At 49.6% G+C, this 15,354-nt stretch overlaps 1 protein-coding gene across 3 annotated transcripts in view; it reads right to left on the bottom strand.

The window, feature by feature from the left end:
* The window catches only part of GPA33 (glycoprotein A33), a 49,557-nt gene that overhangs the window by 15,230 nt on the left and 18,973 nt on the right, over positions 1-15,354 (bottom strand). For all 3 annotated transcript variants that reach the window (XR_006705969.1, XM_045453065.1, XM_045453067.1), the window contains exons 3-4: positions 12,606-12,822; positions 3,576-3,728 (exon numbers count right to left, since the gene is read on the bottom strand). Coding sequence is in view for 2 of the 3 variants with exons in the window: in XM_045453065.1 (XP_045309021.1) it covers positions 3,576-3,728; positions 12,606-12,822 (370 nt within the window). In the remaining variant the exon portion in view is untranslated. The remainder of the gene's footprint in view (positions 1-3,575; positions 3,729-12,605; positions 12,823-15,354) is intronic.

The following is a 15,354-nucleotide window of genomic DNA, read 5'->3' as shown; positions in this document are numbered from 1 at the left end:
CTCTATCAAAAATAAAGAAACATTAACAAAAAGAAACAAAACAAATGAGCGAAGAGAAAAGAGAGAGCGAGAAATCAAGAAACAGGCTATTATTAATAGAGAACAAATTGACGGTCAACAGAAGGGAAGAGGGTGTGGGGTGGGTTAAAGAGGTGATGGGGATTAAGCAGTGTACTTGTGGTGATGCGCATTGGATGTTGTATGGAATTGTTGAATCACTATAGTTTATACTTGAAACTAATATAACATTGTATGTTAACTAACTGGAATTGAAATTAAAACTTAAAAGAAAAATAGCAAAGGCCAGGCTTCCTAATATGATCACAGGGTTACAGATCTGGTCCTGCATTCACACCAGCTTTATCTCTTGCCAATTCTCCTGGTGTCCAGACCAGCCCCTGCCCCACCTCCACGCTCTGGCAAGATAGTCACTTGGTGTGGATTTTCCTGGTCTGGATGTGCTACCCGCTAGACTTCCTCAAGGACGACTTCCTACGATTTTTTTTTAACAATCGTGTCTGGACGGCGGACCAAATATTTCCATCTCCAATGTCACAGAGATGCTCAGAGAACTGGAGGCTCAGAGAAGCTAAGGTACTTGCCCAAGGTAGCAAAATTAAGAAATGACCGAGCGTCACAAAAGTCCTGTTTTAGGTCTAGAACTCCCTGGAGCAACTGACAGTTGTCTTCGAAAATACATATACATTCTAAACACAACGTATGTTCGTTATAAGACTTTGTACATGACATTAAGCTATTATTTCAATTCAGTCCAGTCCAGAAAATCTTCAGAGGCTGCTCGCATCAGCTCGAAACAAGATGAGGAGGGTCTGTGTCCTCCTGGTAGGAAAATGATAGATATGAAACCAGGGTGACCACAGGGTGATTAGAGTTCAAAGCAGAAATGCTATTTGGGTTTACAGTAAGGGAGTTTAAACTCATCCGAAGGGGCAGGGAAAGCCGGTATAAAGAGCAGAGAATAAAATAAAATCATCTATAATCTCACCAGCTAGAAATAACAGCTGGTGATTTGGGTTATTTTCTTCCAATCTTTCCCCATGCACTTTCTTTAGATTCTTCCCTTGAAACCCACAGCAGTATTTCTGGATGCTCACTCTCTATAAAATGCTATCTCTTCTCTCCTATAGTCTCACATACCTCTGAGTGTTTTCTGGAATATTGCTTACATGTGACATTAACATACGGTGCTAAGAAAGGGGTCCATGACCTAACAATTTTAGACATCATCAAGAGAGGGTTAAATCCGTTTTTTGAAAAACACAACTCTTAGAGCTTCTAATATGCTAATGAGCACCGCGTATCCATACAATGGGCGTTGCAGAAGGGATACGGGAGTGCTGATGCGTAGGGGCACTTGGACCCCAATGTTTATAGCAGCACTTTCAACAATAGCCAATTTACAGAAAGAGCCTAAATGTCCATCAACTGACAAATGGATAAAGAAGTTAGGGCTTCTATATACAATGGAATGCTACTTGGCAATGAGAAAGAGTGAAATCCTGCCATTTGCAGCAACGTGGATGGAACTGGAGGGTATTATGCTGAGTGAAAATAAGTCAGTCAGAGAAGGACAGATATCATATGTTTTCAGTCATATGTGGATCTTGAGAAACTTAAAAGAAGACCATGGGGGAAAGGAAGGGGAAAACACAGTCACAGAGAGGGAGGGAGGCAAACCATAAGAGACTCTTAAATACAGAGAACAAACTGAGGGTTGATGGGGGGTAGGAGGGAGGGGAAAGTGGGTGATGGGCATGGAGGAGGGCACCTGTTGGGATGAGTACTGGGTATTGTATGGAAGCCAATTTGACAATAAATTACATTTAAAAAATAAAAAATAAAATAAAATGGGGGCTATAGTATTAACAGTCTTATTTTGTAAACTAACCCGATTTTTTTTTTAAGAGGCATCTAGAAGGAACACACTTTGGGAAATGCTCTATGACCCTGGGAATACTTGGGGGGTCTATAGCCCCTATCAGAATCCCACTCCTCAGAGTGAGAGATGCGGTCTACGTGTAAGGTATACACAGCACATTGCAGACAGATCAGGACAGAAAACTTCAGAGTGTCTCCTAGGACCGTCCCGTTATCAGAGGCCAGCTTTGGGCTCCGGGCCTTGTTCCTCAAAGGGAACGGTGGCCATTAGAAACTGCTCTGGGATTAACCAGTGTATATCCAGTGCCACAAGACCTGTTCTTATCCTGACTTGGGGCTCCCAAGCCCCTTTTCCTCTTGGAAAGGACCTAGCACAGTTTTCTCAAAGTCCGCTAAAGCTAACGTTTCCGCTGCAGTGGCGGCACCTTGTGGTCAACAAGGGGGACGCAATGGGAAGTCAGCCTCCCACTTCCCAGGGCTCCTGCTGGAGAGAGATTTCCCCACCGAGGAACCCTGGTCTCCCAGGGGCCCTGATGTCGAATTGGCAAGATTTAGCTTTCCTGTTCCCAGCCGCTCTCCACTCGTCCCCCCCAACCCCGATCCTATGGCTTCTCCGCAAGCTCGGGCTGCCACCTCTCATCCAGGACCCTCAAGATCCTCCCTGGCTGCGGGGCCTGTGCCCACCCCTCAACCTTTCAAGAACCTCCTCCCCTAAAGTGCTCTAGCCCCCAGAATTACCCTTCCCTCCTTCACGGATACCCCAATTCCTACTCCATCAGTTCATGACGCTCAGCTGACTGGGGTGGGGTTTACCAAGGATGTTCAGAACTATCACACATGGGATCTCCTCTTATCCTCCTTACAGCCCTCAGGGAAGGTGGTATAACGATCATCCTGGTTTTCCAGATGAGGATAAGTGTCAGAGGGGCTGTAAGTGACTTACAGCTACAAAGTGTCGAGGTCAGGACTGAAATTCCTGTTTGGAACGGGCTGCATGTTAAGCCCAGGGACGGGGGACTTTTTTTTTTCAGTTTGTTTCCTGACCAAAGGTCAAATACCAAGCTTCCCAGTACAAAGCTGGTCTCCAGGCAACCACAGCTGAACCTACCGTCTCCTTTTCTGAGAATGTGGGACCCTTACAGCGGACCTGGTCATGTGGGTGGGCACGCCCATAAACAGGGGCCAGGTCTGGGAAGCTGGGGTTCAGTGGAATCTAAGATGAACCAGCCTGGATCTGGAATGGGTATATGGGTATGAGAAATTCCCACCCTTGAGTGGAGCCATAGAGTTAGACTGGGGGCCTCAAATGTATACTTCAGGACATGACCGTAGTCAAAATTAAAATCCTCCTCTCCTCAGTGCTTTTGCACAGAGTGGTTATCCAGACACGCTCATTCAAGAGAATTGAGTTGCGGGGAATGAAGATAACAAATGAACATTTACTATGTGCCTCCACTGAGTGCTTTACATGAGTCACTTTTATTTCCCACAACAACCTATGAGATGGGTATTATCAACGAGTTAACTTAGAGATGCTGCAAGATATCAAAGGCTGACTGCAGGGTGGGGGAAAGGGACGGCCTTCAGGGGGGCCTGATTGGTCAGCCTCAGCCAATCACCTGCATTTTGGGGTGGGCGGGGGCACCTGTCTTCCCCGCCGCCGTCTTCCCTGTTACCTGGTGGGGCTGGCCGCTCCTGGTTCAGGATGTCGTAGGTCCTCCAGCTGTACTGAGGGGCAGGAGAGCCCTCCTTTGATTGGCAGGTCAGCTGGATGTTGTTCCCAATGATGGTCTCTCCCTCGATGCCGCACTCTGGTTTGGAGGGTAGGACTGCGTAGGCGAAGGACCAAAGAGAAGGCATGAATCAGGCGGGACTTGGGGACAGCCACCTCCTGCCCCAGAAATACACACATACTGCTTTGTTTGTTCTCAGGTGGAGAAGTTCATAGCCTGGTGGTGACAAATACTGCTGGAAGGTCAGTGCAGCCCGAAGTATCTCCTCCGTGGCCTGTCACCATCACAGAGAGGCAGTGCCACAGGAAGCATCCTGAGTGCAAGATTAGAGTCACCACTGTTATAAAGGTGGGTGACACTGAGGCCCAGAGAGAAGACTAGGCAAGAGCCTGGTGAGACTAGAACCCAGGTCATCTGACTTCTACTTCCAGTACCCTCTCTACCAGCCCATTCAAGTTCCCCCTAATGTTGGCTCATCTGTGCCATTTTAGGGAAATCTTGCAATCCCTCAGTGTTCCCATCTGTAAGACAAGGGGACAACAGACTTTTTCTGTAAAGGGTCAAAGGTAATATTTTGGACTTTGTGAGCCACATTGCGCTCTGTCACTGCTTCGACTTTTTAAATTAAAATTTTTTTTTTCAACGTTTATTTATTTCTGGGACAGAGAGAGACAGAGCATGAACGGGGGAGGGGCAGAGAGAGAGGGAGACACAGAATCGGAAACAGGCTCCAGGCTCTGAGCCATCAGCCCAGAGCCTGACGCGGGGCTCGAACTCACGGACCGCGAGATCGTGACCTGGCTGAAGTCGGACGCTTAACCGACTGCGCCACCCAGGCGCCCCTCGACTTTTTAAATAAAGCTTTATACACACAAAAACCATTCTTAGCTTGCAGGCCATGTATGAACCGGCCCAGGCTGGATTTGGCCACGTCTGCCCACCCCTGGATTAGGGGAAAACCCCTCTCTCTGGAGCCCTTCAATTCAAACTTCTTAGGAATATTCCCTTTGTGTTAAGCATGACCCTTGTCCCGTGTTTTGCTGATAAAACGCAACTGCTCGCAGTAACTGGGTGATTGGAAAAACCCCAGGGGGCAGCAGAGTTGCATTCTGGGTGGAAAAGGAGGACAGAAAGGCGGGGGGGGGGGGGGGGGGGGGCTCTGGACAGAGAGGCAGAGACAGGGAAAGGGAAGCCTACAGAAAGGAGGCTCCAAAAACCAACAGCCCCCCTGAACTCAATCCTAACCTGATCTCCCATAATTCCTGAAGACCTTAAGCCAGTGTTTTTCACTCGGCACTAACTACCACTGTGTAGGGGGGTTCATTCTACAAACCATATTGGGCACCTATTATGTCTGATACCGCTGGGCACTGGGATGACATAGTGAGCGACTTCCTGTGTTCAAGGAATCCAGTGGGGACAAGAGACAAGTAATTGGACAATGACCAGGCAGGAGGCAAGGCTGCTAGGGTAGGGAAGGGACTCTGACCCCATCGCACCCTGGGCTGGGACCTGAAGGAAGAATGAGACTAAACAAGGCCAATAATGGAGGTGGTGGTGGTCAGAGAGGTGAGGGCACTCCGCACAGAGGGAACAGCATGTGCAAAGGCTCTGAGGCAGGAAGAAGCATCAAGTATGCGTGAGGTTTCAGGTAGTGTCCTTGGGGCAGGGAAGGGGAGGACACGCAGTGCAGAGGGCTATTACTGTGTGGCAGGACCGTCCCCTCCACCTCTTTCTTTAGACCCTTGCCAACCAGAACCAGTTTTTCTCTGAAACAGGCAGGGGGTTTGTAGGTGTGACCCACATCTCCTGCTGCTTTAGGGAGGGCCAGCCAGGTGTGGGACAAGCATGGAACACATTACAGGTGCTCCCCTATGCCAGCCCGGTTGGACAGCCCCTAAACCTAAGAGGCCCGAAGTTCAAGAACAGGCTTCTTACATCTTGGTCCAGGCGCCAGGAATGAAGCAGCCCGGGAAGGAAGAGGCTGCTGCCTTCACTGCCCTGACAAGGAGCCCTCCTCTCTGCTGGCCCAGCAAGCAGGTACCCCGGGGAGTGGGGGGGGGGGGGCGACACACTTCCCAAGAGACTGGCTAGTCTAGGTCAGGGCTGCGGAGCCAAGCTTTGCCTCTGCACTCTCCAGAGGTACAGGAACATCCCTCTCCACTCATCAAAAGCATCACCCTGTTGCCCAGTATGCCTTTACCAAGGGACTAAAACTTTATTTCACAATCAGAGAGCTGGCCGAAAATACAGTATCCTCTGAGAAGTGTCACAACAACCAGCGTCATACGAAGTGCGCATAAATGTAGCCAGGCCCCTCTGTGTCCAAGACAAAAAGGGGAGACAAGGGTCCGAGGCGAAGGAGCATAGAAAAGCAATCCGAACAAACCGGAGGCTAGCTTTGCTAGGGGAAATTATCAAGGCAAATCCTTAACTCACTCCGGAGGCAGAAGAGATGACAAGAGACCAACCAGCGCCTAGGAGGCCAGCCTTCCGGAGGAATGTGTCAGTATTTGTCACCCCGGGGCCATTAACCTCAGCCCCCAAGCTGCCCTCCCGCCTCAACCCAGCCTAGGCACACCCGCCCTCACTCTGTCCAGACCCTTCTCTAAGGGTTCCCTCCCCAGCCCCCACCCCATCCGAACTAGCTAGGGCCTCGAGTCAGCTCTAGTTCAAATAGTCCCTCCGCCCGCTGCGCGGCTGTGAGGCCTGCGGAGCTCCCGGAGATCTCGGGTTCTGGGTGGGCTCGTCCTTCCCCCCAGTTTGTAGCTGGAAGAATTTCAGGAGCCGGAGCGCTGGGGGGGCCAGCCCCGGGGCGCTAGGGCACCGCGTCGCTCCACAGCCTGCACCTCCCGCTGAGGACGCCAGGGGGCGCCAGAGGCCGGGGAGACGGGCTGTCCCGCCCCCGGGCCAGGTGGCTTCCCGGGCTCGGTGACCAGCTCCGTGGGCTCCGCCTCCGTCCGGAAGCTCTAGGCTGGGTGTTTACGGTGAGGTCACCCGGCCCGAGGGGGCGGCCCCGTATAATTAAAGCCCTTCTGCCTAAAAATAACCCAGTGGCAAAGGCATTTGGAAACTTTTTTTTTTTTTTTTTTAAGATTTTTATGGGATTCCTTAACCTTTGGTACAAAATGATTTCTCTCTTTCGCGCTCTCTTCCTCTGTTTGAAAGCAAAACGTTGGTTTCACCGAGTTCCACCTTCCCAGATTAAACTGTATCTTTTGCCCTTCCAGCTAGCCAGTCCCCGTCTTACAATGAAGCTGGCCCTGAGAGGGGAGGGAGGCGGCGAACGTTCACACTAAGGTGACGTCTGGATGCCCAGCCCCGAACCAGCGCGTGTTGGCCGCTGAACACGGGAGCTGCTTAAGGGAAGCCGGAAGGAGACAGAATCAGCCAGAAAAGGACCAGGGGAAGCGAGGGATTCAGCGGGGGGGGGGGGGGGGGGGGGGGGGGGGCTAACAGGCAATAAGCAGTGCAGAATAGAAACCAGCGAAAAATGCGCGTTTTCTTGGCTTGGTGCTCTCTCTCTCCCGGGAGCTGATGCAGACAAAAAAACGAAGAGCTATGTGCACAGAACGGTTTGTTGCAACATTTACAAAGCCTTAGTTGGAACGGGCTGCATGTTCCGTCCAGGGACGGGGGACTCTGCACCCACTTGCTGGAACTGCGGGGGGGCTTCGAGGGCGCTCAGGGCTAGGGCAGCAGGAAGTGCTACCTGTTAGGCTACAAATTCGGTCAGTCGGGGACCGAGCTGGAAGTAAACGCGCACAGGCATAAAACCTAGGGACACCACTGAATTTCTTTTTTTTAGTTTCTCTCCCTCTCTCTTTTTTTTTCTCATTAGTATTTTTAAGAGGGGAGGGATCACCAGACGCCCTTATATGTGTTTGGATCAAGGTCGCTACACTGGGAGACAGCGGGCGAGCAGAGCTCCTTGAGCTCTGTGTACTTGAGTCTCTTACGCGAGGAGCCCTCCAGACAGCAGGCCCCCTGCTCGAACGAACGGCGCTAGCTAGCCCAACACATTGGGGCACCCCACCTAGATTGGGAGCAACTAAAACACAGCGGTAAAAATGCTATAGAGGATAGAGTGTGATGATGACAGCCTGGTCCCTGAGATGAGAGGGGGTGGGGATGTTTCCAAGGGTCTAAGACCCTCTAGAGCTCCCAGTGAAGATGCAGAAACCATGGCTCATGCACTCACGGGGCCGTCTCCCAGACCCTAAGCAAAGACCTTCCCACAGAAGAGCAGTTACAGACTCTCGCTTATCAATGAGCTTTGTGTTCAAGATGTGGGTGTTCTATGGGCAAACGAGGGCGAGGGGCACATCCAGGGCTGACACGGCTTTGCCCCCTCCAACCTTCTTTTGTTGGCCCCGGGCAAAGCACAAGTTACTGCCTGGGGTGAGATCAAACATCATCCTCAAGCTTATGTCTGCTATCCACTCAAAGAGACGGTACTTTGAAAAGGAAAATAAATCTAGAAGGATTCGGGAATCATCCTGAACTGCACCCATTGCTGGCTGGGAGTGGCAGGCTTACGAGGTGGAGCAGTGAAGGGCTTTGCGTTTGGGCTGTCCTGTTTCCATGGAAGCTTGGAGGATTTTCTAAGGTCATTCAACCTCTCGAGCCTCAGTGTTCTCTTCATCAAGCATGAATGTTAATGTCTGCTTCCACCGATAGATTGCAAAGATTAGAAGCCCTAATTATCTGTAAAGCTCTCAGATGCCTGGTGCATACCTGGTCCTCAGTAAATGGGAGCCGTTAGCACCATGAATTTCTGGCAACTTTCACACAGACAAAGGTCATTGCAAGTTGATGGTAGTTTTCTCTCTATTTAAGATAAATCCCCTCTGTTTGCAGAGCAGGAGGACACAAAGAATTTGGCTTTGGGGATGGGTGCAGGGTTGTGAAAGGGTTCCTTGCCTGCCTCCTGCACACAAAGAAAGGCTCCGCATTTGTCCACAGGAGGCCTGGAATATTCTACAGAGATGCCTTGTTATTGAAGGTCATTGAATCTGATATACATCTTCCTAGATGAGAGGACTTAATATTTTTAACATGTCATTCCTTTGCAAATTAGGGTGTAAATTGACCATACTTCCAGTAAACTTTAATTTTTTTAATTTATTTTTTAATGTTTATTTATTTGAGAGAGAGAGAATAAGCAGGGGGTGGGCAGAGAGAGAGGGAGGCACAGAATCCAAAGCAGGCTCCAGCCTCTGAGCTGTCAGCACAGAGCCTGACACAGGACTGAAACTCACAAACTGTGAGATCATGACCTGAGCTGAAGTTAGCCGCTTAACCGACTGAGCCACCCAGGCGCCCCCAATCAACTTTAATTTTAAACTAAGCAACATGTTAAAAATTGACATGGAAGAGTAAATGTGTAAAAACTGACAAAATTGTTTGGGAAAAGTTTAGCAAGAAAATATATTACACGGTGCCAGATATTAAAAGCCTGATAGCTCCAACTAAAATATACACATCAATCCTGATTATAAACATGCTGTAATCAAAACCATGTCATATCAGCAGAGGAATAATCAAAAGGAAAATGAACAAAATGAGGAGTGAAAAAACAGCCATGTCTGTGTAAGAACTTAATATGTGACAAAGCTGGAAGTCCGGTGAAATGATAAGTGTTTCTTTGTTGCAGCAAATGATGCCGATGTCATTGACTGTCCATTTGGAAGAAAACAAAGTTAAACTCCCAGCATCCTATTTACACAAGTAGATTCCAGATATAATAAAGGTCTGAGTGTAAAAAATAAGACTTAAAGACATGAGGAAAGAACATGAAGTTCATTTTTATAGTCCCAAAGGCAGTGGAGAGAGACGTTCATGACAAGGGGCCCCAAATGCATGACAGAAATCGTCAACAAGACAAAGATCGGGACTTCTGTGTCTCAGAATTTCCACCACAATTTCCAGGACGGCAAGTGTCCTCAGAATTAAGGAGAAGCATGAGAAAGGTCCCAGCAGCCTCTCCAGGAGCAAACCCTTGGGTGATCCGTCACCCTCCTCCCACCCACAGGAAAGAAGCCTGGAGGTTCATTAGGGAGGAGATTCCTTTGAGGAAGTGCTCAGGAATAGAGATCCGGAAGCATTTCCCCTCCTTTTTTTTTTTTTTTTTTTTTGTTTTAAGTTTTTATTTTGTTTCTTTTGAGAGAGAGATGGGGGGGGGGAGGGCAGAGAGAGAGAGAGAGAGAGAGAGTCCCAAGCAGGCTCCGCACTGTCAGTACAGAGCCCGGGAGGGGGCTCGAACTCACGGACCATGAGATCATGACCTGAGCGGAAATCAAGAGTCAGACGCTTAACTGACTGAGTGACCCAGGCGCCCCTCCCCACCTCCTTCTTTTAGAAGTGAAGGAGGCATGTCCCCCATCTCAAGTCAGGGAGGCACCCAGAGAATCCCACGTGGAGACTGGGGTGCTCTGCCATTAGAGCGGGCATCTCTCATTCCCTGGCTGAAGCTCCCTGAGTAACAGAAACCTGTAAGCTCCTGGGTGCTGATCCTGCAACCGGATGATGGAAGGACTTTATAGTCCCTCCTGCGTTTCTGGGGACCCATCTGAAGACTGTGGGGCCTGCCTGTTGCCGAGAGAAGCTGGCTGGAGCAGGCTGCGAAGGCAGGGTAAGGGCAGGGGCCGATTCGTGTCATACGGAAGGACTCTGCTTGCTGGGCTGCAGGGAGCCCAGAGTGGGTGCGCAGAGAGCAGGAGTGAGTGCCACAAGCAGGGGCTGGGTAGAGAAAAGGAGGGGGGCACACACACTACCTGTGTCAGGTGGAGGAACCCACCGTGGCACCCCTAAAAAGGCTGTCGTGGGGAGGTCCGCTATGACTGGAATTGTATGAGGGCCAGGACGGAGATATACCTGGTCCAGCCAGGTGAGCAGGCCTTTGCCTTTTCCCCTTTATCCCTGTCTCCCTTGGCCATGGCCTCAGAGGAGCCACATGGCCTCGCGGGGTGGAAGGAGTTGGACTAAGGAGGGGAAGGAGACAGACCCAAGCCCTCACTCCCCGCCGCTGGTCCCTAAGCTTTAGGGGGTTGGGCCCGATTGGGGGATAGTGAGGCCTATTAGTGGCTAGATTAAGATTTTGATTTAGGCTCAACTGATTTTTTTTTTTTCACCTAACAAATGAACAATATTTACCAAAATTTAAAAGATAGGTAACATTCGGTGCTGGTAAGGATATGGGGACACAGCTATGCTCAGATAATGCTCCCAGCAATGTAAGTTGCTCTGGGGAAAACACTTTGCCGGGACGGATTGCCATTTAACGAGAGCATAGTCTTTGACCCAGAAATCCTCCTTTTCAGAATCTATCCAATAAAAATAAAAACAACGGAGTGGAAGAATATCTGTGTATCTATTGATATCAGTATTGTGCATACCAAAAACAATGGGAACAGCCTGAGAATATCCACCAGTATGGAACACTGGAACAAATCGAACGTATGTGACCGAACGTATGCTAGTAGGTAGATCTATCAATATTGACCTGGAGATCACGATCTTGCGGTCCATGAGTTCGAGCCCCGCGTCGGGCTCTGGGCTGATGGCTCAGAGCCTGGAGACTGTTTCTGATTCTGTGTCTCCCTCTCTCTCTCTGCCCCTCCCCCGTTCATGCTCTGTCTCTCTCTGTCCCGAAAATAAATAAACGTTGAAAAAAAAATTAAAAAAAAAAAAAAAAAAAAAAAAGAAAAGAAAAAAAATATTGACCTGGAGAAATATGCACGTAACATTACCCAAGATAAGTTGCAGGGTGATCTTTATAATATGATCTCTTTTTTTTTTCCCAAAGGAAAGGAAGAAAAAGTGTGTGTGTGTGTGTGTGTGTACATGCACACACATGTGCGCATGTGCGTGTTTTGAAAGCACGTGGAGAAAAGTATGGAAGAACACACATCAGTACCACCACTAGCTACCGTGCTGGTGGTAGACCGGTAGGAACAGACAGTTAATTATTCTTTATTCAGGGCTATACTGTTTGGCATTATATCAACAAATGCTTCCAAGCAGCCACTTTATTCAATTAAAAAGAAAATCCCACCAAGTAGTATAAAGGGAGACTACAAAGGAAAATGATCCATCGTTTGGGTTTCAAGTGTTAGCTCGGAGCCCGGAGGCTGCTTCAGATTCTGTGCCTCCTTCTCTCTCTCTGCCCCTTCCCCACTCATGCTCTGTCTCTCTCCGTCTCTCAAAAATGAATCAATGTTAGGATCGTCTGGGTGGCTCAGTCGGTTGAGCGTCCGACTTTGGCTCAGGTCATGATCTCACGGTTCGTGAGTTTGAGCCCCGCGTCGGGCTCTGTGCTGACAGCTCGGAGCCTGGAGCCCGCTTCGGATTCTGTGTCTCCTCCTCTCTCTGCCCCTCCCCTGCTCATGCTCTGTCTCTCTCTGTCTCTCAATAATAAATAAACATTAAAAATATTTTTTAAATGAATAAATGTTAAAAAATAATAATAAAAAATAAAGTGCTGCTCACCTCCCAGGGTAGAGGCCATTCCTCATATTGGACATAGAACAGGCATTGACTAAAATGTTCCCAGTAACAGTTGGACTCTGAGTCAGGTACCTACTTTCTCTGGGCCTCGTCTACAAAATGCAGATACTAAAGTAGATGTCTGGCCCTCAGCACCACAGAAAGGCACAGTGAGAGCCCTTATCTAGGATCTGCGATTTCTCTTTGCTTCTCCCTAATAAGTTCGCCTTGAAAAGGAAGAGAGCTTGGGGCATGGGGAAGAGCGCTGGACAGAGCAGGGACAGAATTTCCCAGGCCTGACTCCGGGGGCCACTCCAAACGGCCTTCTCCTCTGCCTGGGGAACTGTCCTTGGTGGACACAGCTCAGAATAAAAAGGGAAGCCCTGGGGGAATCTGGCTTTACCTGACCACCAGGGAGCTCCTCCTCCCTGCACCCCTCCCTGCACCACGGCCCTGCTGGCCCAGGAAAGAGATGGAGACACTCACCGAGGACTAAGAGCTGGACACGTGACTTTGGGGTGCCTCCCAGGTCCTCCATCAGTGACACTGAGCACTCGTAGGTGCCATTGTCTTCCATAGTCAGCTGACCGATAGTGATGGAGGCATCTGAGATCTCAGCGTTGCCAGATACATTGACTCGGTCCTTGTAAAGTTCACCACTGATGAGGGTTTGGGTCAAAAATTTCCAGATGAGCACCATTTCCTGGGAGGAAGAAGAAACGGCACTCGGTCTTACCCCAAGTCTCAGCACGGAGCTTGCAGCCCGTGCTGACCACCCTCACCCATCGTTCCCAAGCCCAAAGTGCTGACACACCAACCCATCAGAGCAAACAGCTCTAATACGTGGTGCCCGTTTGCGGATCCCTTTATTGTGCATGTATATTTTTAACGAAAATTTTGGAAGAGCTGGGCAGGTAGGCCGTTCATACCGCAGGAGCACATGGGGATAAATGGGGCCTTCTCAGACCCCCACACTGTCGCCTTTCGTACAAGTGGCAGTTCTGGCCTCTCTCTTACCCATTCAATTTCAGTCCATTGTCTGTTCTCATTCATTCAGCCAACCCATATTTACTGAGCATCTATTATGTGCCATACGTGGTGTTAGGCAGCCCCCCTCGGCTTCCAAGCCCACTTTATTTACTTGACTCGTGCCTTTGGAATATGTTCATTCGTTGATATACTCGTTGTTTACCAAAACGAACATGACACTGGCTCAGATCACTACTTTCTAGCCAGACTGCCTCTATTCAAATTCCAGTTCCTCCACTTACCAGTTGTATGACCTTGAGCAAAATGCTGACCTCCCTGTTTCCTCCTCTACAAAATGGAGATCAAAATAATAACGCGTATTTTGTACGATTTTTGTGAGGAGGACAGTAGATAATATATGCAAAGCAGTTAGGGCTTTGCCCGACATGCTAGGTTTGCTGTGAGCACTAGACATAATTGTTCCTGAGGACCTACTAGGTGTGCCTGACATTCAAAAACGGGTCACTCGGGGCACCTGGGTGGCGCAGTCGGTTAAGCGTCCGACTTCAGCCAGGTCACGATCTCGCGGTCCGTGAGTTCGAGCCCCGCGTCGGGCTCTGGGCTGATGGCTCAGAGCCTGGAGCCTGCTTCAGATTCTGTGTCTCCCTCTCTCTCTGCCCCTCCCCCGTTCATGCTCTGTCTCTCTCTGTCCCAAAAATAAAATAAAACGTTGAAAAAAAAATTTTAAAAACAACAACAACAACAACAACAAAAAAACGGGTCACTCATGATTTCTGCCCTTAAAGAATAACAAGAGCGATAGGCAACCCGATGTTAACAACGCCCGATAATTAGCTATGGGATCTCAGAAGAGAGGTATTGCTTCTAAACTGGGAAATCAGGGAAGCCTTCCTGGAAGAGTTCCCGGAAGACAGTGCCTTGGACCCCAAAGGACAAAGGAGAACCGGCCAGGCAAAGGGCTGGGAAGTTGGGGCGGTGCCTGTTGGAGGAAGACAGACGTATCTGGCATTTTAGGCAAACGGAGAACAACGGGGAAGGTCCTCGGAGTGGGAAGCTCTGGGTCAACCCCAAGTGGTTCATAGGAAAGGAGGTGAGTGTGTAGTTAAGGGTGGGTGGGAGGTGAGCCACGGGCAGGTAGCAATGAAGATCAGACTGCTGTTTACTGAGCACGTGTTGCATGCTGGCTACTCTTCTAAGCACTTTGTATGTATTATCTCACTTAATCCTCACAATACCCCCATGATGGAGGTATTATGATTACACCCATTTCACACATGCGGAAAGCAAGGCACCGAGAGGTTAAGGACTTCTCCCAAGTTTACATGGTTAACTGAATGGCAGGGCAGGGATTTGAACCAGATGTTCCGGCTTCAGAGCCTGAAGTCTGGTGATTCTATGTTACCAGATTGCAGGCTCTGGGTATATGGGCCTGAATAGTTTGCATTTTACCCCCAAAGCATGGAGAGCCTGCGTATTTCAACCCAGGGTGGGAAATGAATTAGAAGGAGAAGGAAAGGCGGTTAGGAAATCTGCAGTTAGCAATTCAGATGACAAGTGATGGGTCTTGAGGTAAGGCTGTGCCCATGCAGATGGGAAGATGAGTGAATTTGAGGAGGGTGAAGGGGGCAGACAATGGGACTTGGGGCGTATTAAATGTATAGGGTTGGGGAGTGGCAGACGTCAAGGGTGAGAGTCTTTGGCCCGGATATTTGGGTGTGTGGTGATGTCACTTCCAAGAGAGGAAACACCTAGAGAGAGAATGGGTTTTTTAACGTTTATTTATTTTGAGGGGAGGGGCAGAGAGAGAGAGGGAGAGAATCTCGAGCAGGCTCCGTGCTCAGTGCAGAGTTTGATGTGCGGCCCCATCCCACCAACCGAGAACACGGAGATCATGACCTGAGCCCAAATTAAGAGTCAGATGCTTAACCGACTGAGCCACCCAGGTGCCCCGAGAGAGAGAATGTTCTAAGACAAACTTCATTCTGTGCTAAACGTGATGTGCCTGACGTGTTGATGGGACACGGGGGCGGGGAGCAGGGGGGGGGGGGGGGGGGGAGTTCGGTAGGAGCTGGGCTCCAAGGGATGGGGGCTTGGGCGTCAGTGACCTAGATGTTGACTGAGCCGTGGGCCACATGAAGCCGCCCCAGGTAAATGAAGAAGGTGCGCCAAGTGCCGGGTTACTTCGTTCTGAAAGGTCAAGGGGAGGTCAGAGAGGCAGGAAGAAAACCCAGGATGAGACTGCCGA

Source organism: Leopardus geoffroyi, chromosome C3 (assembly GCF_018350155.1).
Source record: "Leopardus geoffroyi isolate Oge1 chromosome C3, O.geoffroyi_Oge1_pat1.0, whole genome shotgun sequence".
In the NCBI taxonomy this organism is placed as follows: domain Eukaryota; kingdom Metazoa; phylum Chordata; class Mammalia; order Carnivora; family Felidae; genus Leopardus; species Leopardus geoffroyi.
This window is presented reverse-complemented; position numbering and strand designations above follow the sequence as displayed.